Source organism: Apostichopus japonicus, chromosome 1, assembly GCF_037975245.1.
Source record: "Apostichopus japonicus isolate 1M-3 chromosome 1, ASM3797524v1, whole genome shotgun sequence".
NCBI classification, from domain to species: Eukaryota; Metazoa; Echinodermata; class Holothuroidea; order Aspidochirotida; family Stichopodidae; genus Apostichopus; species Apostichopus japonicus.
The window spans coordinates 4,269,572-4,295,902 of NC_092561.1; the positions used below are offsets into that span (position 1 = coordinate 4,269,572).

General features: G+C 36.0%; 2 protein-coding genes across 7 annotated transcripts in view; one reads left to right on the forward strand and one right to left on the reverse strand.

The window, feature by feature from the left end:
- The window catches only part of LOC139959656 (synaptotagmin-6-like), an 84,788-nt gene extending 79,764 nt beyond the window's left edge, over positions 1–5,024 (forward strand). For all 6 annotated transcript variants that reach the window (XM_071957485.1, XM_071957555.1, XM_071957772.1 and 3 more), the window contains 2 exons: positions 291–462; positions 3,728–5,024. In XM_071957485.1, the coding sequence (XP_071813586.1) occupies positions 291–462; positions 3,728–3,938 (383 nt within the window). In that variant the 3' untranslated portion in view covers positions 3,939–5,024. The remainder of the gene's footprint in view (positions 1–290; positions 463–3,727) is intronic.
- A 5,803-nt stretch (positions 5,025–10,827) lies between these two features.
- LOC139959965 (dicarboxylate carrier UCP2-like) lies at positions 10,828–25,995 on the reverse strand. Its single transcript, XM_071957963.1, has 6 exons — positions 25,816–25,995; positions 22,524–22,820; positions 21,396–21,633; positions 18,850–19,059; positions 16,506–16,788; positions 10,828–15,115 (listed from the first exon to the last, which is right to left on the reverse strand). Exons 2-6 carry the CDS (start codon positions 22,659–22,661, stop codon positions 15,007–15,009), a joined length of 978 nt encoding a protein of 325 aa, XP_071814064.1. The 5' UTR covers positions 22,662–22,820; positions 25,816–25,995; the 3' UTR covers positions 10,828–15,006.
- Between the last annotated feature and the right edge of the window lie 336 nt (positions 25,996–26,331).

A 26,331-nucleotide genomic window follows, 5' to 3' on the forward strand; every position in this document is an offset into this window, starting at 1 on the left:
GTATAAAGGCGAATAGTACTAGTTCCCAACATAAATCCAACAACTATGTGTCGTTGTGGTTGATAGACATGTCATTTCAATAATTCTTGATTTAACAAACATTTAATAGATTCAAAGTTCAATCTGTAGATAAGTCGGACTTCCTGCTAAGTATGAGAAGTCATTCTCAAGATCACGTGACTTGAATATTGAACGTTAAAAAGTTATTATATTCATACAAGTTTGAACATTCACACGCTTGGTATTCTGTATTAAAGTTGATGATTCATGTAATTTGCCTTTTTTTCCAGATCCATATGTTAAGGTATCCCTTATGAGCCTCGGAAAGCGAATAAAGAAGAAGAAAACAGCAGTCAAGAAGAACACATTAAACCCCATATACAACGAAGCATTAGTGTTTGACGTCACGCCTGAAACAATGGACAGTGTTTGTTTCGTCATAGCAGTTGTGGATCATGATTGGTAAGTGTTCACTCATCTGATAAACAGATAACTTGTTCGCAACTACAGCGTTAATAAGCGAAACCAAAGTTAATTACCATTAATGTCTTTGAACTAGTTATTGTCTGGTAGAGCCTCGTACACATCACTGACACGGAACCTTCATTATTCTGTTAGTATATTATGAAAATAACAAACATTCTTTTCGTTGTATCATGCGAAATCGGCCCTCTAATTCATCCCTGGGCTACACCCCATGACCTGTCCCCCTCAGCCCTCAATTCATCCCTGGGCTACATCCCCTGACCTGTCCCCCTCAAGCCCTCTAATTCATCATTGGGCTACACTGCCTGACCTCTCCCCATCAGCCTTCTAATTCATCCCTGAGCTACACCCCCTGACCGGTACCTCTCAGTCCTCTAATTCATCCCCGGGGCTGCACACCCTGACCTGTCGCCTATCCTCACCTGACCTGTCCCACTCTACTCAACTGATCTGTCCCCCTCTGCCCACCTGATCAGCCCCTCTCCTTATCTGACCCCCACCCCCCCCCCCCCATCCTCAGACCTGTGTCCATCATGATGAAGCTTACAGCCAATATGTTGAAATAGTTCACATTCGATAAACTGTTTTGTACAGTTCAATTGCATGTTGATTGGGTAACAACGTCATTGGCATATGTGTCATCACCTTTAATTGGGTTGCGATTTGTGAAGGGGCAACCTACTATTAAAATTAAATCTGTAAGGAACGAGCCACGTTCAAATGTTATGTTTTTATCAAAAATTAAATTGCATGGACGTGGTTTAGTTTAATTGCCTGTCTTAGGTAGATGGTCCGTATGTCATGAACGGCTTTCAAGAAATCTCTTTAGGTTTAATTTTGAGTCAGGATTTCGACAATATTAATTCTTTCCCAGTTTTGCTCATCTACTACTTGGTACGAACTCACTGAATCGTTCAATGGTTTCCACATATTATTCAGTGTAATGATGACGAAAGCAGACGTCATAATGAAGATATACTTTGAAAACCTTGTATCCATTACATAGCTGTAAACGTTGGCATTTTGCGGTGTGTACCTCTAAAAACATTCAGTGCATTCCGTCTATATAGCTCTATAGAGGTTCCAAGCAATCTTGGACTTGTATGACTAATTAATAATTAAATATATTTCCTTGTAGGATTATTTTATTGAAAATTGTTCACAGTCTTTAGAAGACTTGTGCAGTCCTGTGTAGTCTTGTGCAGCCTTGTGTATTCTTCATCAGTCTTCAGCAGTCTTGTGTAGTCTTGTGCAGCCTTGTGTATTCTTTATCAGTCTTTGGCAGTCTTTGGAAGAATTTGGCAGTCTTGTGTAGTATTGTGCAGCCTTGTATATTCTTCAGCAGTCTTTGGCAGTTTTTAGAAGTCTTTGGCAGTCTTGTGCAGTATTGTGCAGCCTTGTGCATTCTTCATCAGTCTTTGGCAGTCTTTAGAAAAATTTGGCAGTTTTGTGTAATATTGTGCAGCCTTGTATATTCTTCAGCAGTCTTTGGCAGTTTTTAGAAGTCTTTGGCAGTCTTGTGCAGTATTGTGCAGCCTTGTGCATTCTTCATCAGTCTTTGGCAGTCTTTAGAAGAATTTGGCAGTCTTGTGTAGTATTGTGCAGCCTTGTGTATTCTTCGTCAGTCTTTGGCAGTCTTTAGAAGAATTTGGCAGTCTTGTGTAGTATTGTGCAGCCTTGTGTATTCTTCGTCAGTCTTTGGCAGTCTTTAGAAGAATTTGGCAGTCTTGTGTAGTATTGTGCAGCCTTGTGTATTCTTCGTCAGTCTTTGGCAGTCTTTAGAAGAATTTGGCAGTCTTGTGTAGTCCTGTGCAGCCTTGTGTATTCTTCATCAGTCTATGGCAGTCTTTGGCAATCTTTGGTAGTCTTGTACAGCCTTTTGTATTCTTTAGCAGTCTATGGCAGTCTTTTGGCGATCTTTTGTAGTCTTGTGCAGTCTTGTGTAGTCTTCAGCAGTTTTTGGCAATCTTGTGTAGTCTTGTGCAGCCTTGTGTATTCTCCAGCAGTCTTTGGCAATCTTGTGTAGTCTTGTGCAGCCTTGTGTATTCTTCATCAGTCTATGGCAGTCTTTGGCAATCTTTGGTAGTCTTGTACAGCCTTTTGTATTCTTTAGCAGTCTATGGCAGTCTTTTGGCGATCTTTTGTAGTCTTGTGCAGTCTAGTGTAGTCTTCCTCAGTCTTTGGCAATCTTGTGTAGTCTTGTGCAGTCTTCTGTAGTCTTCTGCAGTTTTTGGCATTCTTCAGCAGTCGTTGACAGCTTCTGACAGTCCTTGACTGTATTCACATGTCATCAATACGTAGAAAACTAAGGTTGGGATAATGTTGTACTCAAGGTAATAAGGCAATGCTATAGTGTAAGCTGCGCTCAGTTCTTGTCTATCTATGTATTATAGGATAACCATAAACTGAAATATCTCGCTTGGTTGCATGCTAGTGAAGCGATTTATCTTCAAGGACACATTTCTGTTGGTTATTACTCATCCCTGCATATATTTACGTACTAATATTTAGAGAGGGTATAGAAGAGTCAAGAAACGGCTGACAAAATTAGCATATTCAAACTGATTAAAGCGATTACTGATTTCTGGATCTAGCATTAAATGATTAATGAAGGATATCAATGATGGAAAGAATACATAAGTTGTAGACTTGAGATGAAATATACATGCATTTACTATTATGGATAAAAAATGAAGACATGTTTTGATGGAATGGAAGCAGATTCTTTAATCGAAAATAATTTGGAGCAGGCAGGGGAAAACCCTTATAAATAACGATTTTCTTACCAGTACATTTGTCTTGAAGTAAATTGTTCCTTGTTTACAGATGTTTATAACTTCTAAATTATGTTTTCCTAGCTGGCAATGTACTCTTATGCCAAGGCCCCTCTAAACTGTCCTTGTCATTTGCAACAATATTATCATTTTGCTTTGATGTTTATATTTCAAAGAAAACTAACCCTTTCTATTCTCAATCGATCATATCATTGTCAGTAGCTTCACGAAAAACATATTTAACATTTAAAACAAACGTCTCATCCGCCACTACCCCCACACCCTCCCCTTCCACACCCTCCCATTCCACACCCTCCCCTTCCACACCCTCCACTGTCCGAAACATAAAACGTTTAGAGCGCCGTAGAATAATCCATCTTTATATCCCGATCCGTCCCTTAACATGAACCAGTTTATTATTATTATATGTCAGTGATTTTCATTTTCTTTACACCTTCTCCTTAAAGGGTTGGTCACAGTGAGCTGATAGGGGTATGTGAGACCGGATCATTCTGTGTTGGACAAGGCAAAGAACACTGGGAAGAAATGTTGGCTAATCCGCGCACACCAATCGCACACTGGTACCAGCTTCAGGAATCAGCGCCTTCATTCTCAGCGGCCGTGGTAGCAGGTGGCTTGAAGAATTGCATGGGGAATTCTCAACAATCAAATGAATAAATCAGTTAGAAGCTGTTTAATTGACCTTTATGCTATGAAACACCGTTTGTGTCGTATCTGGCAGAAGTTCTTCCGGTAGCTACTGGTTTTTCGGTTTATATAACAGCACGATTAGTAGGTTGAACATTAAACTATTGAGAAACCATTTAAGCCACATGAACTTGATGTAATATATTAAAAGACAATAAAGCTCTCGTTGTTGCAAGGAACCGTAATTGGTGATCAGTGGGGGACTTTGGATATTGATGATATGAAATTAATCATGACTACCTATGGAGTACAATTAAACTGGAGTCTATTTCCAACACATAAACATGATCCAACATGATCCAACATGATCCAACATGAGACAACATGAGACAACATGATCCAACATGGGACAACATGATACAACATGAGACAACATGAGACAACATGATCCAACATGATCCAACATGAGACAACATGATCCAACATGAGACAACATGAGACAACATGAGAAAACATGAGACAACATGAGACAACATGATCTTACACTATCCTACATCGCGTCATCACATCACGCCAAATACCATAACCAACCAGTCTACATAATTTAATTAATTTAATTTGACTTGAATATAATTAATTTAGTTTGATTTGAATATAATTAATTCAGTTTGATTTTAATATGTACTCTGCAAAGATGATTACGAAATTTTTAAATCGGCGATACAAACCTGTGTCATTTTATGATAAAAACCAAACGAATAATTCATGCTAGCGTAACGAGTCTGAAATATGAACGTTAAAATGTAGGATTAAAAAAAATACCAGTTTTAATTTGCAGAATGAAAGGGAAGACTAGCTTACTACAGTATAAGCAATGTATAGACACAACTAGTCTATTATCTTTGGGATTAGTCATGTTTCCTGTTTGACTGTTGAAAATGCATCCATTTTACAAATTAAACTGAACAAAACTATTACAAAGGGGTACCACTGATTCAACCATATCATTGCGACGTGGTCTTATTATATTTGTTTTGTTCTAAGTTATGTTGATGGTGAGAAAAATACTCTTTGTTCTTTGTTGGGTTTGATGGACCGTAGAAGAAGAAGAAGAAGAAGGGGGGGGGTGTACATTATTTTACCAGCCAGTAGCTAGGTTTGAATGAACTTTAAAGTTATGTACTTATACTACAACATTAAAAAAGTTTCCTTTCGTAAAGTATGGATACGTTAATTTTCACTCAAAAACAAGACAAATTCAGCAAAAATCTTTGCTTAGGATGTTGAAGTTGCGTTAAAGCTACCAGTATAAAACAGAATTCCGAATGGTGTTATTCATCGTCACTTTAGCATAGTCTCTGTATATTATGTGAATGGAAAGGAAGATAATGAAAGCACTGTATATATATCTATACATATATATACTGTAGGCGTGCACAGAGATGTGAGTTCCTATTGTTCAGTGTCTTAATGGGTACACTTAATGGCTGTTCTAGTGCATTACTCTAGTATTGTTCATTTATACGTCTTTTTATACGCTTTTTTTGGATATCATGTGGTGACATCTCAACTAACTATGTCTGAAAATATACGTTAGTCGTCCATTTATTGTTTATTTTTTTTGGCAATCTGAGTAAATATGCAGTTCTATATATGTTTGTACGTTTTATACTTTCGTAGGTAATTTGTACTTTAGATCAACATTCTTCTAGTTTCTGAATTTGGTTTTACACAGTTTAATTGCATCTTAAAATCTCACCATTTTCAAGCATTACCACTAAACTTGTTTCATACATTTTGTAATTTTCTAGCTTGAGTAGTAACTATAGTTGTAAGCTTCTTACCGGTTTCTCTAATTAGTGAATCAAACATGTTAATTTCCTAATTGTCTTTTGACCTAATTAATGACCTTCAGCCACAGATGAAGTGCATTATATATGATGTTTTTAACATAAAGCAAAAGAATAAAACACTTTAATGACATAGTTATGACGCGACCTCCTCCAGTTTGATCTCGCCAGTAACACAACGTTTCCAAACTCGTGTCAACCACACGATGACAATACATTAACACGTTTAGTTTTGTGCTTATACTCTCTATTACCACAGGATGACTATATGATAACACTCTAGGCGTTGTGTAACCACGAGATGAACATATGTAACACTTTAAGCTTTCGCTTACTCTTTAGTACCACAATATGGCTATGATAACATTGTAGGCGTTGTGTTACCACAAGATGAATATATGTAACACTTTAAGCTTGTGCTTACTCCTGATTACCACACGATGACTATATATGATAACACTCTAGGCTTTGCGTAACCACAAGATGAATATATGTAACACTTTAAGTTTGTGCTTACTCTTTAGTACCACAATATAGCTATGTTAACACTTACTTTTAGGCTCACTCTTAAGTACCACACGATCACTATATGGTAAATCCGTAAGCTTTGCGATAACACTTGGGTGCCACATAGACAAATATATGTAATGCTTTAAGCTTTGTGCTATAACAAGAGGACGACCATGGTAACACTTAAAGTGGAGTATGGTAATACTTTAAGCTTTTAGCTAACTCGTGAATATAACAAGTGGAGTATGGCAACACTTTAAGCTTTTAGCTAACTCGTGAATATAACAAGTTGACCATGGTAACACTTAAAGCTTTGTGAATATAACACGAGGACCATGGTAACACTTAAAGCTTTGTGAGTATAACAAGAGGACCATGGTAACACTTAAAGCTTTGTGAGTATAACAAGAGGACCATGGTAACACTTAAAGCTTTGTGAATATAACAAGAGGACCATGGTAACACTTAAAGCTTTGTGCTAACTCGTGAATATAACACGAGGACCGTGGTAGCATTGCAACAGGGTTTTTTGTCTTGGTATTCTTTTCAAATATTTAAAAATAGCCTCATAAAAAGGATTTTTTATTTTTACATGTGTCCTCGTGATATCATATGGGAAGATACGTTAAGGTATTCCCAATTATATCTTCTATAACTAAAATGTACCACTGTTTATCGAAGTTTTTCTTCTGATTAATGTAAATGACGTTTTTGGCTAAAATGTCAATAAAGAATATTTTTGTAAAAAAATAAGAAATTTATCTGATTTTGCTACATGTTAAGAGAGGTATTCTTTGATCAACAATGACGATGTTCCTTCTGGGCTAATCGAGATTAAGTTTTTAATTGTTGTTAGAATCTTAGCAGTCAGGCGGAGACGTTATTATGTACTGTCATATTCTTACCGAACATATTTTTTTAGGTCTCTATAAATTATCCATTGATCAGTTCCTGAAACCGCATTACAATTTCACACATCAATGCTGAAGTAGGGAATATTACCTTCCTTTGACTGGATTTGATTTATAAAGCACGCCACCTATTGTTCGATAAGCTTATGAACGATAGTTTGTCTACGTCGTAATCCCGTGCTAATCCCGCGATAATCCCGCATTAACCACATTAAAACAGGAGATTGTTCATCCATATTGCAAGAACCCAAAGATGGCACGAAGTCAGAACTAATGCATATTGCCTTCATATGGTGTTGATGAGTTGGTGTAAGATTAACATATGGTGTTGATGACTTGGTGTAAGATTAAACTATATATGGTGTTGATGACTTAGTGTAAGATGAACCTATAGTTGGAGATTGCAGAAGTCTTTTGGAAACAGAAAGATCGACTTTATTATTCTATGGTTGTAATTTGGGTTCAGGTTATTCGTAATGCGAATGGGAGTATACCAACTGTTGAACGTACAAGCATGACTGAAGTGTACCCAAACAACTGACGAAAGAGGCGATCGGGTGGCTAAAGACCCGTGACGACGGGGTCAATGGAGGGGGGGGGGTCGAATATCGGAAAAAGAGACCCCGGAGAACTTGCACCCGATGGTCGACGCCTCGGCCGTTCAATGACCATGTACTCGCCCTGTGTGATACCTTCTCGTAAATGACATAATTTGGCCCTTGTCAAGACCTTAACAGTTCAATGTATATCATAAAAAACCATTGGGACAACTTAGACCTAATCTTAAAAATAAGAAAAATCGTATAGATTTTTCGAATTTGCTTAAGTCATTATACAGAAGAAAGAAGAGTAGGTACATAAACCTTTAACAGTTTATCGGATCGCTAAACGCCAACCTCGTGAAACGAATTTGTCAAGAAATGTGTTTCATATTGATATGTAGTAAACAAAAGATGCTCACATTTTGTTCAAATAGTCACTGTGATGACTCTGATAAGATAAATATGATCTAGTAACATCCTATCGTCAGATTTATGTAAATATTAAAGAAAACGTTGTACATAAAGATATGATTATAACACCATCTGCACCGCTAGCTGATTAGTCAAAATAAAACTGATAAAAAACATAAGCGTTCGTTCATTCTTGTACTTTTTCATTCTTATTATTCATTTCATTCAAATTGCCTGTTATAGATATTGGAATGGAGTAACTGCATCTGAATTCAGCAGCATTTAGAAGTTGACATATTTTCAAACAAACTGACAGCTTTCTGCATCTTTCATATGAAATGACGTAATCATGACGTTGGCATCTCATCTGTTTGTTCCTATTCATAGTTTAGTCTTGCGGTTTCTTGTAAAATAATTGAACTCCTGTATTAAGGTTTGAAAATCAATTCAACCTCAATTTAGGAAGATTACAAAAAGTCTTGATTTGAGCCGAATTTTCCAAAATTCATAAGGGTATAGCCTTACAAAATTGTCAAATTTAGACGAAAAATCGAGTTTTTCACATTCCAGCCTGGATGTACACAATGGATTCCAACTGATCAGAAACCTATTTAACACGTGCTCAAAGTAAAATGTCACCCTTTTCTTTGCCTCCAAATACACTTTATTTTAAATTAAGACATATTTAAGTGTAATTTAAAAGAATTTGGTTCTGATTTCCACTATTATCGTCTGATATAAGCTCAAAATAGCGCCAACATATATTCAATATCAATTAAGGAAGATTATGAAACGTCGTGATTTGAGCCGAATTTTTCAAAATTTCATAAGGGTATAACCTTACAACTTTGTCAATATTTGGACGAAAAAAAGTATTTTTTCACATTCCAACCTGTATGTACACAATTGATTGCAATTGTTCAGAAACCTATTTTACACCGGCTCAAAGTAAAATTTCACCCTTTTCTTTGCCTCCAAATGCACTTTATTTGAAATTAAGACAAACAATTTCATATTCATATTTAAATGTATTTTCGAAGATTTTGGTTCTGATTTTCCACTATTATTCTCTAGTATTTACTCAAAATAGCGCCATCATATATTCAATATCAAATTAGGAAGAATATCAAAGTGCGTGATTTGGGCCGAATTTCCCGAAGTTTTCATGTTTCCGAAATTCATTACAACTTTGTCAAATTTGGACGAAAAATCGTATTTTTTCACATTCCAACCTGGATGTTCACAATGGATTGCAATTGTTCAGAAACCTATTTTACACCGGCTCAAAGTAAAATTTCACCCTTTTCTTTGCCTCCAATTACACTTTATTTTAAATTAAGACAAAAGATTTCATATTGATATTTAAGTGTATTTTGAAAGAATTTGGTCCTGGTTTTCCACTATTATCGTCTGATGTTAAATCAAAATAGCGCCAACATATATTCAATATCAATTTAGCAAGATTATAAAAAGTCGTGATTTGGGCCGAATTGTCCAAACTTCATAAGGGTATAGCCTTACAACTTTGTCAAATTTGGACGAAAAATCGTATTTTTTCACATTCCAACCTGAATGTACACAATGGATTGCAATTGTTCAGAAACCTATTTTACACCGGCTCAAAGTAAAATTTCACCCTTTTCTTTGCCTCCAATTACACTTTATTTGAAATTATGACAAAAGATTTCATATTCATTTTTAAGGTGTATTTTGAAAGCATTTGGTCCTGGTTTTCCACTATTATCGTCTGATGTTAAATCAAAATAGCGCCAATATATATTCAATATCAATTTAGCAAGATTATAAAAAGTCGTGATATACCGAGTGCATCACAACCCCAGTCGGCGTTACATATAGCCAGGCAAAAAACAGCAAACACGAATACAGTAAAGAGTGAATTTAGCGCTCAAAATACTAATGAAAAGCCAACCAATTTAATTCGAACTTGAGGAAGAAAACAACCAGCCATCTTGACCCACTATGAAGCCCGGTAAACTTTAATCGAGACTGTAACCTTATGATCAACCCCGGTGTAACCCAGAGTCGTGATACAGAACCATGGTATAAATGAAAGAGAGATTACATTGACCATCAGGATAAAGTAACTTCTGATCAATGAAAGGGGTAGACAATTATTCCGTCATACACTTAAGCTTGGTGAAGGGAGGGGTGTAACGGGGGGGGGGGGGGTATATGAGCACAGGTTCCAAGCGCCATCTAGTTTATTTGTGAAAGATTCAAAAGTGTCCCCTATTGGTAATCAATAGTACCCTTTCCCATTTTTGTAATTAGAAATTGCCTTTTAATTTAAACTCCATAATCGGTGCCCTGGTGTCAAACACTGCAATGTCAGAAAGTTGCGTTGCAAGGTTCAATGAAAGCTTACGTTTGCTGAAGGTCACACAATTTTTGGCAGCACCCATTCACTGAGATCTGGTTACATAATACGAGGGTGGTGGAATTGCTTCCGGCTTGCTGATGAATATAGTGTTACATTGTCAAAATGCACATGGTCTTATTCAAAACTGAAAAACAATTAATATATTTTGAACCACTAAATTGGAATCGCTCATTAGTGTTCTAATGTGCTGATTAATGTTCATGATTTGTAAATCAACATTCACAAACCATCATGAGGCAACCATCACGAAACAGATAACTTAAACAAATGATTGTGACATAATAACTTGGCATAAATTTCTTTATCTTATTATTTATTGCTTTTTTGAAATGTTCAATAATAATTACACTTTATAATATTATTATACATATATTTCAACCAATGGCTGATTTACAATACATATCATTGATATGAGTATTTAATTAGCAGCCATCACTGCTTCATAAATGTGTTATTAATAGCATCAATTGCTATGAGGATGCTATTAATATCATTCATTGCTATGATGGTGCTTATAACAGCATCCATTGCTTTGAGGTTGCTATTAATAGCATCCATTGCTATGGGGTGCAATCAATACTATTTGGTAACAAAAAAATTTGCCTTTACTAAAACATCACCAAGTATCACATTTTCTCAATTATGAATGTTATTTTATAATTCTTAGCAGCTACTCTATAAATCATTCTGTGCATCTACCTTTCACAGTCCACTATGCAAAGTATTACAAACAAAATTAATTTTTCTTTTGTTTCCAAAAAAGAAAGGAAGAATAAAGGCTAATGGGCACTTTGGTGGATCATTAATTTGAATGTCATCACCCAATATCATACTATTTATCTCCACATGTAGCAGCAATTATCCAATAATTGTATTCCAGGCTTGGAAAACAATCTGATTTAAGGTTGTGGAGTTATTGCAATTTTGAATGTTGGTCTCTCCATAAAACATTGGGTCCCAAATATATTTGGCTCAAACAAACTAGCTCAAAAATATATTTGTCCCCAAAAATTGAAGCCCCAAAAATGTGGACCCAAAAATATTGGGCCCCACAAATTGATGCCCAAAGAATTTGTCTCAAAATGCACTTGAGGGGGAATAAATTTGGCCCTGTTTTTTTCCCCAGCCCAGATGGCCTGCATGTACCAGCTATTAACCAACAACTATATACTAAGTTTGGCTACAATCGGTTTTACGGTTGCAGAGTTATTGCAATGTAAATATTTTGACGTTTCACCCCATAACCTCATTAATATTCATATGGTCAGCGCCTAAAACGACATAGCACTACTCACTATAATACATCTACATAGCAAGAATGACCAATATCCATCACTGTGTTCTCACAGACCCAAGCAAGTGTCATACACACACACACACCAACCTTACTGCATAGGTTCCTTTGCTTGCTTCCAGCAAGGAACCAAAAAAAAAAAAAAGGCTGGAAGAGTTTTGTATTGCACACATTGGCATTCCAACAGCTCATACATGACTTCTTTAAATTTTGAACATGATGATAACTTTTAGAGTTGGAAAATAAACTATTGACAAAATGAAAATACTTTCAATAAAATTAGTACTGTCAGTTAATCCCATGATTAAATAAGAGCTTAGATGGCAAGTTTGGTTGAAACTCTATGACAATGTTCATCTATGAGGTTGATTACTGATTCCAGTATCTTTGATGCTAATTACCGGCAGTGATGTTGATTTTACATGTATTTAGTGCTAATTACCAGCAGTGCTGTTGATAACACTGTTTACATGTATTTAGTGCTAAGTACTGGCAGTGTTGTTGATAACACTGTTTTACATATAGTGCTAATTACAGACAGTGTTGTTGATAACACTGTTTTACATGTATTGAGTGCGAATTACGGACAGTGTTGTTGATAACACTGTTTACATGTATTTAGTGCTAAGTACTGGCAGTGTTGTTGATAACACTGTTTTACATGTATTTAGTTCTAATTACAGACAGTGTTGTTGATAACACTGTTTTACATGTATTGAGTGCGAATTACGGACAGCGTTGTTGATAACACTGTTTACATGTATTTAGTGCTAAGTACCGGCAGTGTTGTTGATAACACTGTTTTACACGTATTTAGTGCAAATTACAGGCAGCGATGTTGATAACACTGTTTTACATGTATTTAGTGCCAATTACAGAAAGTGTTGTTTCTAACACTGTTTAACATGTATTTAGTGCTAATTACAGACAGTGTTACATGTATTTAGTGATCACAGTCACATGCATTGGTAACTAACAATGCCTTGCCAGTCTTTGGTGTTACCTAAAGACAGTAGTAATAACTCTGTTATGCAATAATCTTGTTAGACTTGACCATACAATAAGTTCAAAATTTTAAACCAACATCAAACAAATAAAATTTTAATATGATATAAACAACATATGAAAATATAATAAATTTATGGTGATTCTAACTTATAGCAATGTTAACTGAAGACAAGTACATTATGCTATATACTTAAAAATAAGAAAACTAAGAATGCTACAGTAGCTAATTCATAAATGATAGAAATAAGATTTATTCCTCTCACTGAATTGATTCTTAGCAACATGAATACTTTACCAATTTTTATTTAATTAAAGATTGCCAGATAGCAAAGTCACATTAACAAGTGAGCAGTGAGCCTGTGAAATAATAAGTATTCATTGTTTTGAAACAATGTATTAACTAAAAAATTTTGAGAGCTAGAGAAGCAAATATGCAAATTTCAAGTGGCCAGACAATGTTGTGAAAAAAAAAAATTCTAATAGTTTGAGAAACTGAATGAGAGAAAGGAGCAGAAAATATAAACATGTTACAAGAACATATTATTATTTGATTGGTATAACCTTTCAATCCTAACTGGTTGTGCATGCCACAACAGGGTGTTTTAATAAACTTGGAAGTGATTATCACATATATTATTATGAGACACAGAAAACCACAAAAGTTAGTAAAACTTACTTTTTGTTTTCATCGCTTAAAAAAAAATGGAAAGCACTGTGGTTTGGAATGTGCCATCAGTTATTAAAACAAAAGCAACAGACACCGACAAAGGGCTGAAATAAACACCCACAAAGGGCTGGATAATGTTGCTGTGATTTAAGAACAGACTCATCAGCTTACAGTAATGCTCCCATGTTGGAATGTTGCTTGTGTAGTACCAGTAACTGCTGTACCTATGTGCTATTTATATAAGTATTACCAATGTTGTTTGTGTTTCTGGTTTGTTGGCAGGCTGTTATGAAATGTGACTTAACTACACCATACCCTGTAGCTTGAATAATAATACTTCAATTTAGTAAGCAAAATATCCTATTAAAATGCACCTTAAGAATACTTGTATAATTGAGCCTTTTAAAGCAATATAGCCTAGTCTCATGTAGCTCTTAAGTTCATGTTCTTAGATACAATATTAAGTTCATGTTCTTAGATACAATATTAAGTTCATGTTCTTAGATACAATATTAAGTTCATGTTCTTAGATACAATATTAAGTTCATGTTCTTAGATACAATATTAAGTTCATGTTCTTAGATACAATATTAAGTTCATGTTCTTAGATACAATATTAAGTTCATGTTCTTAGATACAATAATACAATAGGAAGAAGGCAGCTCACATGTATATATGTCATTAGTATTGATTCAGTATATGCACTGATACGAACAACTAACAAAACAATATAGTATAGAAAAACAAAGAAGCCTACTCAATGAAGCCTACTCAATGTAATACTGGATAAAGCTAGCATTCTATTCTCAACAGTTTAAATGTTAAGATAAAGATGCTGTTCAACAATGATATTGACCACTGATAAAGCAAGGATAAGTTTAAACATGACAACCATCTTCAGCCTGGTTTCCATCCCTAATGAAAAAAATAAAAGTCTGACTTTTCTTGTCATTCACTTTGTTAAATTATACATATTCAGTCACTTGCAAAAAACAATAATAATTCCAATAAATTTAAATTCAAACAACTTTGTAATAATAGTCTTCACTAAATACGTTGGCATCACGATTTAAAGTTTTCTGTCTTGTCTAAGATTGGTAAGCTGATCATCAACATAGATCTCACCTCTGGTAAGCTGATCATGAACACAGATCTGATCTCCTGATGTTCATTCTCCGAAGTGAACCAGAACCACCTAACATATTTCTATCTCTGAGATGTAGCAATGTAAACATTATCTTTATGAGGCTCCATGAATCATTCCATTCTCACGAACTTGTTTTTCACCAGTTGTCAGACAATTTTAACGGGTGAACAATGCTATTACAGCACCATTTGAATACTTTTGAAATAATATTTCAATTAATCACAACCAATTGTTCCCTGCAGTTCATTATTCTGTTAGACCATAGGTGTTCTCCACAAAGGTCTTCACTGTTATCCATTCCATCTCAGACACCGAATCTCTGTCTTTTTTCCCAATCACAAGATGTGTAAAATTGATTTAATTTGTGTCCCTAGTTTTGTAGTCCATCATTACTCTCTTCAGTTGTTCAAAAGACACAAACATGACCACACTCCATGCACTAAGCCTCATAAAATTTGGGAGGAATCTGTAACAAGAACAAACAATTAAAATATTAAAACAAACAATAAAAAATACATGCAAACAATAAAAGCTACTCTTCACCATAGATGTGAGGACAAATGTTGCCATGTACCCTCATTCCAGATATGGCCAGATTAGCTGACAGCCCTGGCAGACTGGCCGTGTGGGCCAGACGGTTGGGTGACAAATGAGCTCAGAAGCCTGGTAACAGAGTGCATCCCATTCAATCAATAACAGGCTGACAGAGGAGAAGGATGCCGTGGCCGATTTTAAGACCACGTCCGCTAAGACTGTTAGCTTATAATGGCTTTTACAACCTTTGGATTAATACTATAGTACTGTACTGTATTTTCCTTAAATAACTGGGAAAGTGAAGATTGAAAATGACAACTGATATTTATAACACATAATTTTCTTTAAGTGGATCAAGGACTTATTGTGTATTCCGATGACAGATCTATCTTACAGATAAAAGTATAAAATTTGATAAAGTTCAGTTAATCCCAACCTTCAATTGTTGTTGGGCTGATATGTCTTTACAAAGTTGGAATTATTTCTTGATTGTTTCAAAGAAGACCACTGAGCAAAAACGAATGAGACCAATGCTGTTTGTTCACATTTATACAGTAGATAACACAGCAACAGTTCCATTACCATTTTAAATTAGGATTTAAACCGGATCATATACATCAGGGTTGTCCAACCTTTTGCAGAGGAGGGCCACATGGAATGATTATGATGAAGGAGGGGGCCGCATGAACCCTACGATTTTTCAATTTTTTGCGTGAAGCCCAAGGCAACAAAATGTGAGCACTGCGCGCGGTGAGCACTGATTTATTTTCTTTCCTGATAAAACAGATGAATAAAGTCCAGCCACCCCGCCCCCCTACGCTGAGACCTGTATGCAGTTTTTTGGACCCAGAAGGCTGAATGATTGATTATATAGCTTCAAATTGTTATCAATAAATCTACTCACTAAATTTCGCACCGTAGAGCATCTCTGGCGGGCCGGACGCAACCCTGCGGCGGGCCGGACTGTGGCCCGCGGGCCGTAGGTTGGACAACCCTGATATACATGGTAGGTTGACCTTGTGCTTTTAAATAATATTTGCTACTACTACCACTTCCGTTTCTCCTACTAAACTTGTTTAATTTAGTGAACCACATCATTAAATGTGAGTGTGTAATAATAAAACTCTTTATTTTAAGACCACCCCTAACTAATTCTTTTTTTTCATGTAAAGTCTTGCCCATCTCCTGTTTTCAGATTTCTTTCAATATTCCCAAAAGGTACCTTTTGAAATATTTGAAACATATACAGTATGTATTTCTGATTTCTTTCAATAATTCAAAAACCAAACCCATTGAATTATATCATACTTGAGAATGCTTACCCTTTATAAAATGCCAAAGGTCCCCCTTCTCTGAACATTTTAGCAGCACAATTTAATGCACCAGCGTATTGGCCAGCGGGTGAATTCATAAATCTGGTTTTTACTACGTCCACCGGGGAAGCCACGCAGGTTGTGATAAAGCCAGCACCGAAAGCTGAGACAATGTGACAGGGAAACTCATCTGGTAGAATCTTATTTTTCAGGATGTACTCCTTCAGCATGTCATATGAAACAAGCTCTGAAGCAGTAACAACAGCATTCCTTGTAATGTTTGGTAGTGAACCTGTAGAACATGAGAAGAACAAGTTACATTATATACTGGAACAGCCCAGGATGTACAGTACCCCTTAAGCATGTCATATGAAACAAGCTCTGAAGCAGTAACAACAGCATTCCTTGTAATGTTTGGTAGTGAACCTGTAGAACATGAGAAGAACAAGTTCCATTATATACAGGAACAGCCCAGGATGTACAGTACCCCTTAAGCATGTCATATGAAACAAGCTCTGAAGCAGTAACAACAGCATTCCTTGTTATGTTTGGTAGTGAACCTGTAGGACATGAGAAGAACAAGTTACATTATATACAGGAGCAGCCCAGTATGTACTCCTTAAGCATGTCATATGAAACAAGCTCTGAAGCAGTAACAACAGCATTCCTTGTAATAATGTTTGGTAGTGAACCTGTAGGACATGAGAAGAACAAGGTACATTATATACAGGAGCCGCCCAGTATGTACTCCTTAAGCATGTCATATGAAACAAGCTCTGAGGCTGTAACAGCAGCATTTCTTGTAATGTTTGGTAGTGAGCCTTTAGGACATGAGAAGAACAAAGGTACATTATATACAGGAGCGGCCCAGGATGTACTGTACCGTAAAGTGTGAGTGGTTTTGTTCATTAAAGTACCATGAGTACTGAGGTAGAGTGTAATGACATGGTAGTGTCTGCAGTACAGTATAGTGTGACCATTAACTGTAGCGCACTGCAACAGTATCTACTGTGCAATTACACTACTGAATGGAAATACACTAAAGCCAGTATCTTCAGTACAAAATAGTTTACTGTTACAGTTCAGTAAATTGACTAATTGTCAGTGTCTCTTTGTCTGTATTACTGTCTAGTGTCCACTCAGCTGTGTCAGAGCCATGCAGCACAGTACAGCAGTATTGGATGCTACAAGTATGTGCAATATGTACTAAGTGACAGCTGCATTGCTGTACTGTAGAGAGAGTCAAGCTGTTAATGCGTCCACGATTCGCAGGGATCCTCTCTGATTATTATCTGATCTCCCTGTATGTACTGTAAATGTAGGGAGATGAGATCACCCCACATCAGAAATATGAGGAAGTGTACATGTCTAGGCCTCACAACTGGTGACAAATTTCCTGTCACCTGTTGTCAAACAATAGAGAACAATAGTCATTGGTTGTCCAGACAAAGGGTTAGAATAAAGGGAAATGTCATAGGTTGTAGCTAATACAAGTTGGTGCGTGTGAGTGAGTGAGTGAGTGAGTGGGCAACTGCGTGACATGTGAGTGTACACGATGAAGTTGAGTGAGCAAACAAGTGTGTGAAAGTCCTAATAGTCCTATCAAGTTCAAACTGGTGGGTAGGTGCCTGACTATGAAAAGCATGATTGGTGACATCATAGGTCAAAGGTCAGAGATCAAAGGTAAAATACCCCAAAACTCTATTTGTTTTGCCATTACCTGTGTGTCAGTATGAACTGGTAAAAAGATAATAATGTAAGGGGATGAGATCTCAAACTCCATGGATTGTTCTCTTGTTGCAACATTACAGATAAACTTTATCTCCACAATCAGGTTTCTTGCTCATATTTGCTAGCTAAGACAATAGAACAATATCAATATTGTGTAATAAATCAACTACAGTACATTTAACAATCAGCTACATCTTTGTCTAGAACTTATTAAGTGTCATGACGATCCATCAATGGGATGATAAAAGGTGACTTTGGTGATAAATAAGTCACAGCTATGACATGTGATGAAACAATGATATTGGGGCTATATGTACTGCAATGATACAAGGGTTATGTACTGTAATGATAATAGGTGCTATGTACTGTAATGATATCAGGGCCATGTACTGTAATGCCAGTAGGGGATTTTTACTGTATTGATAGTAGGGGTTATGTACTGTATTGATAGTAAGGGCTATGTACTGTAATGATAGTAGGTGCTATATACTGTAATGAGATGTTTCTCTAAAGGGTAATCTCAAACACTATGGTTGCTATAGAAACATTACCTGGATTGATAATGTTGCTTTTGATTGGTCTACAGCATATAAAGCCATCCTTTAACTTATAACAATTTTACCTTTCCACAGTCCTTTCTTGAGTCCTTCTTCTTTAAAGATGGTCTTGTAGGCATGGTATGCACCCCTGTACTGGGTTCCACTTTCCTTATTCATTCCTTGTGCCTGTAGCCTCACCTTGACTACGTCTGTTGGTTGGGCTATGACCACTGCCAGACCACCAGAGGTAATACCAGCAGCTATCCTTGCATAGATATTAACACCATCTGTGCCTGTCAAAATATTAACAACAGATTGAAAATTATGTAATTTTAAGTATTGCATGCTATTGACTGCTACATACAGTATAGCAGTGCTTGTACATAGCAGATGATTTGAAGTGAGTGTCTCAAGTTCTCAACAGATATGATACAGTAATTAATACATGATAATTAAAACACACATAGTATTACACAGTAAAAGAAATCAGCAAACCATACAGCCCTGTAGTTCAATATGGTGCAAAGGTAGTATGGTGGTGGTACAGTACTGTTGCATGGTAAAGCACAGTATGCATTGGTACAGCATATATACATAGTACAGTACTTACAGTACCGTATGGTATGGTAAAGTAAAGCTAAGTAACGTATGGTACAGTACAGTATACATAGTATATAGTACAGTACAGTACACATAGTACAGTACAGTATACATAGCATTGCACTGTATACATAGTACAGTACAGTACTGTATACATAGTACAGTACAGTATACATCGTATAGTAACAGTATACATAGTACAGTACAGTATATAGTATTGCACAGTATACATAGTAAAGTAAAGTATACATAGTACAGTACAATATATAACATATAGTACAGTACATAGTATCGCACAGTTCACATAGTACAGTACATAACTAGTTCACATACAGTAGTTTAATACAGTACATATGATAGTTCAGTATACATGGAGACTTACAGTATAGATCACATAGTATAGTACCATACATTGTACAGTACAGTATACATATTATATTTTAGTACAGTAAAGTACACATAATACACTATAGTATACATAGTACAGTACACAAGTACAGTATACAAGTACAGTATACATGTAGCACATTACAGTATAAATAATAGAGTTCAGTACAGTATAATGCAGTATTGGCCTACATACGTATTATTTAGTAAATTACTGTATGGTAAAGTATAATATACAGTATGGTATGGTACAGTTCTGTATCTAGGTATTCTATGATGCAATATGGTGTACATCATGGCATACTTACAATAGAGTATTTTGGCATAGCAAAGAACAGCACTAAATGGTATGGTATTGTATGTACAGTAAGCTATATATAGCTGTAACACTACAGTGGGTGAGCAGAGCTTGACACACTAATTGTGATCATAAGCATTGCACTTGACCATTTTATTACAATGGCAGCCATAGCTCACATGAAAAGATAGTCTTACTATAACAAGAACATCCAAGGTTACTAGCTTTCAAATGATGTTTGCATTAACTCAAGATATCTCAAATTAATTTGCTCATCTGTTTTCACAGCTATCTTGTAATCTGATAAAGTGCACTAAAATACCGCAATTATTTCCCACAAACAAATTATAGGGTCACGCCATGAAAAAATACTTCATTATGTATGAAAGTCAACAAATAACCCCTTGCCATACACCCCCTTAAATAAGCAAATTAAGAAATATTAAAATTCGTACAAATCTATGACACATTTGAACTTGTTGATTTTGTCATTGGACACCACATTCTAAAATAGCTATTAATTCACTTTGCAAACATAAACGTTGGAACCAACTCAAATTTCCATCTGCCCAAATAACGCCATAAAGATGGGAAGTCCCATTAACACTACTGAGAGGAAATCATTGGCAATTATTGGAACTAGCGACGTAGGGAGTTATCATCTAGTGGACAACTTGACTATGACCCGTTGCTTAATATATATCATCATGAAAAAAGAAGAGATTTCAACTGCCATGAGAAGAAATTTCATGAGAAGAATTGACAGTGATTAATATTGTTAATGTCAGGATTACAAGTTGATCCCCTCTACTTATAATTCTGAATAGGACAATATGCTCCATTCACACTAACTGTACACCCTCATAATAAAAATAAAATAAAATTGTTAGAGAACTGCTTATCCACTAGAGAGCCTGTGTAGGAGAATGTGTAAAAGTAAGTTGGGCCTGACGTTTCGATCCTAGCAGGATCTTCTTCAAAGGCTCAATGACAAGTAACAGTAACAGAAGGGACAAAAACACACACAGAATACAGACAGGTTAATGAGCAAGGTGAACACAAAGAGATAGATGTAAGGGGATTAGTAGACAAGGGATGGAGAGAAGAAAGAAAGAAACCAACAGGGGAAGGCCAACTTACTTTTACACACTGTACACCATCATGTATAATGTAGGTTTCAGTGATGTTTTCATGCAAGTATTCTCGTAAAAAATAGCAGGCCAAAGCAGTTGGAGATGTTCATGGCATAACCAATCTGTGGGAGGCTTACAAATGTTAGGCTTCTGTCAACTACAGTACTATGCAAGCCTACATTACAATTCTAACTGTATGCTAGTCACTTACCTAACAATTCTGTGTAGGCCTCTTTGATGTTATCATACAACCCTATCCTGACACCACAAAAGCACAATTGACGCTGCATGCCAGGGTTCAGACCCCTGTACAGTCCCCTTGGTCCCTCTTCCTTCACAATGGTTGAGATGGTTCCAAACACTCCTTTATATCTGAAATTTTCCTTCTGAGCTCTGGCTTTGGCAAAGGAGAAGGAACTTTTGGCAGCTTTTGCACTCTCTCCTTGTATCTGAGAGGATAAAATTAAAAATGACAAAACTTCAGCAAATAATTAAACAGAGTAGACTTGTGGATTTGTGACGATACATGTAGTGCATGACTCCAGGAGCACTCCCTGATTTCATGAACTGTCCCTGGGTTAACCTTGTCTCCAGATTTTATGTTCTGTCCAAGGAATTTACCTGAATTTGTAAAACGGACTGAGTAATTTCAATTCATCTATTTTGCCTTCCGTTTGTAGAAACAGCTTAAAAATTAACTTTTGAGTGTTACATTCATGATAGATAAAATACATGTCTCTGATCATTGAATTATTTTATCAGACTCTGTATTTCAAATGGAACTTACACTAGTCATCAATAAGGAGACTTGCATTTTTTTGGGGCAAAATCTTGTTTCAGGATGAGGTGTTGTAAACTTGAGCATTTGAATGTTATCCTTGAACCACCAATACACTCAAAGGCCCTCAATAGTCCACCCTCCCTTTACCATAATTTCCATTCATAACAGCTAATGAGAAAATTAAAGGAGGGGGGGGGGGGTCAACATGAACAGCATGTCCCCGGATTTATTTGAAATATTAATAAGGTCACCTTTTAATGCTAACAGTACTTTTTGTAGTTAAATCATGGTAACATCATAGTAGAATATTTGTCTCTGCGTTCTAAAATCACCAGAAATGTATGCAACTAATTTATGTTCTTTAAAGAGGCTTTACCAAAAGACTAAACTTTATATAGTTTCCATTTTAACAGACTTCATTGGTCACATTTATAGAAATTATCACATCCCTGAAATTTCTCCTAACAAACACTTGTAACTGTACTAGATGGATCTTAAAATGAGATTTTGAAGAAGTTTTTCTGATAAGTTGTTTGTAGAACTTTTACTGTGACTTACCTGTAGTCTTACTTTGGCCATATCCAAAGGGAAAGTGAGTAGATCTGCAAAGCACCCTGCCAGTGCACCACTCACTAATCTTACACCAGTGGTAGGCACCACCGCCATCTTCTGCTGCTCGTTCTGAACTTGAGCCATTCTGGAATGTATGTGTTTAAGAGTCACGTTGATCAATGCTCCTAATGTGAAGGTGTTACAATTTACTGTCACTGATTCCCAGTACTAGCAGCCTCACAGATCTGGTGTTGAAAATCAACAGCCTTCAGCATGATATTCAGTTGGCTTGGTCTTTAAGCTCTGCAGCAGAAAGAGAAAAACAGTTTCCAAGAGAGCTGCTTTTATGTAGTTTATTTTTGTTTACTTACTGAAACAACCTTATCAATCACCAGCCTCTGAGCTCTTGTTCACGTTTGTCAACAATCAAGGATTGTGTCAAGACAAATCAAGAATTGTGAGATGACTAATGGGGGGGGGGGGGGGGAAGAGATACTAAAGAGATTGAGACAATTGAAAATCTCTAGAATTCCTGGAGGATGGCATCTTATTATATGCAAACTGAGTTCAGTTGAACCTCTTCAGCACCTCCCTGTGGATTGTCAATATCAAGGTCACATTACTGTATAACACAATCAATTAAGTATGCATTCCAACTGACCTATAGATTGTAGCATTGTAGATTAACAATAGGTCAAAGGCAGCATACAAACATACCTACCAAGATTAAGTTAACTACATTGTTTGTGATTGGCACGTGATTGGTGGACAACTTGGATCCATGCCAACACCTATTGACAATGGTACTGCACATTTTTAAATCATTACCATACATGCAACATCAGTTTTCAAATACAACAACTGAGCACAAGTTTGTTAAAAATATTGTTAGATTAGATTGATCATGTATGTATATTATTTTTGAAAGTAAAATTTCCCTCTCATAAAGTGTAATTAGCACAAAATGTAATTGTAAGTTTGTCCTACATTACATTTACAGTCAACATAAGTTTCCATGATTTTAGCAAGCATCAACTCATGTTTTCCTCATTAAGAACAATATTCCACATAAGGTCTGTGATGTATAGGCTACCCACAGTAAACCTTTGTTTTTATAAAGAGGATATACTGTATTGTAATGCTTACAATACTCTGTATTTCAGGAACCTACATGACGACACATGCATACTGTACACACCTCATGTAGGACTACTGTTGGGCTTTACTGAATATTACATAGTGTGTATCATGCAGCTGGGTATTTGAACTAAAACGGAAAGTAGTTCCTCCTTACTGCACCTAAGCTATTTGCATGTGGAGTGTATTCAATAGCCTGAGCATCCCTATGTACATGCTCAGTACAATATATGTATATATAGCATATAGTATCAGTGACCTAGCTGTTGTTCAAACGGCACAGCTGCTGAAGGTGACAGTGCACACTGCTTATTCGCTTTCAAATCACTCCTAATACATGTAAGTCCTTCAAACTAATTTGCTCAGTAATGTGTACAGCTATATACTGTACAGTAATAGTTACAGGTCTAACCCAACATAAGAACACCATCTGTTACGGCCACCACCCAACACCGGATGCTGCTTTTAAAATTTGCTGGTACAGTATATATAATATCTTACAAAGAGCTTTTAATGAAACATACATGGTTTATTTTGTCACTTAATATAATTGATGGATGGAAAAGGGGTTTTCAGGCAGAACAGTTCTGGAACAAATGTCTGCCGATTACATGGATTAGGCTACTGTAGTAACTGTACCAGTAAGGATACAGTTTGGGGAGTTAGCAATTTAGAATTATTGGATATCATGTCAAGTATTTGGTTCCCTCATCTGGTTTGCTCTTAGATCTTTGTGCCATCAAACATGTATGAAAATGTAAAAATACTTCACTGAATATCTGGAACACAAGATCCACAAGTTTGTATGTGAAATCATGTTACATCATGGACTGACTCATGCACATAAAGTATATACATGTTAGTCAATGTTCTTTGGTAAAATTGTGATTTGTCTTATAGGGAACCTTTTCATGTTCATTTATTCAAACCAGTATAAATAAAAATGAGTTCAAGGATCTATCAAATATCAACAAGAAAACAGGATTTGATAAAAAAAAATTAGATATGTATAAATAATCAGTAAGATTCTTAAAAGGTTAACACACAAAATGAATAAACAATGACTGAAATAACATTAAACATTCTTAATGATCAGACTGGATGAATATTGCCGCACGATAAAAGAAGTAATTCCTGTAAATTGATTTCTGAATTACAGCAAGATCTATGGATTTCTAAGGTTTCTGCTAATCACATGAATTTCAGCTAGACAGTTGCGTCCTAAAACATTAACTATATATATCTGTAAAGAATAATGCAATGCTGTTGAAAGTCTTCACAAAGACAATAACTTCCTAGAAGTAGGATCTTAGTAATGATACCCTCAAATGGAACACTGACACATCAAATTGAAGCTTTTCATTTGAGGACAAATAATCTCACTTGTTAAACTCTTGAAATTAAATCACATGACATGCAGTTACTTCTTACTGAACATATATACTCAGAGTGCAATTAAAACTTAAATTACAAATTATAAGATTTTATTCTTAATATTGTCAATTTTATGTACAATACAGTGGTAAATGGTTGCTTGAATCTGAAAATATAGGAATGATTGCAATTTCCCTGTGGTGAGCACTTTGGGGGAATAGTAAAGTGACCCTTAAGGTACACACTTTGATGAAATAGGCTGTATAATTTATTCTATTTCCAAAATGTAATAAACCAGTAATGACAACAATATATTGAAATGATTTCATAATGTTTGGACAGTGATTTTTCAGTTCTCAGACACTTTTGAATTCTCCCAATTTGAGTAGAAAATATGTTCTATAAATGCGATCATGATTTCAAAATTTGCAATTGCTGGTTAGGTTTAGCAGACAAGTACATACATAGCATGCTAACAATATATAGTCCATATAGGCCTAGCCTAGAGATGATTAAGTGGTAGCCTAACTTAGCTGTAAATGTATGACTATTAACAGGTAAATTGATTCCTTCTTTCGACTAATGGTCAAGTCACAATCAAGTCAAAGTTAAAGAAGTTCTCCTGGACCAGTACTGAAGGCAGTACCAGTATAGTACTACTATCACTACACTACAGTACTAACCAGCACAATAGTATACATGTATACATTATACAGTACCGTAAGGCCTAAGTTACCTCACATTAGGCCAAAGTTAGGATATTTTGAGTGTAACCTAGCATACTTACGTTGAAACGCGTGATTTTTTTTCGAAAGGTTTAACTCTCACGTTACTTTATACGTATAATATTCTTGATTGATCGCCTCATGTCATTTTACAAGTAATTCTTCCAGAAGATAAAACGAAAAAACGTTCCACGCCACCGAATCTGCCAGTACAACGTACCCCATCTGTATCTATGCATGTAGACAGCCGTATGACGTAATATTAACATAAATTATTGACACACCTCTTATTTGCACCAATCAAATTCATTCAATTGGGGGCTCGTTGATAGCTAACCAATCATATTGAGCAATGCAGACACACCTTTATAAAAAAGGTCATATCCTGCCTGCAACAGCTAACAGAAGGTCACTTCAAAAATAGTTCAGTCAGCTGATCTGATTCTTGCGTCACAATATCTATCAACCAATCGTATCACAGATCTCGTGACGCGCCCCCGTGAGATCACAATGTATGAATTGCCATTGTGTGCAAATAGCTCAGTGACGTCGCAGCTCTTTGTGAAGAGTGGCGCTTT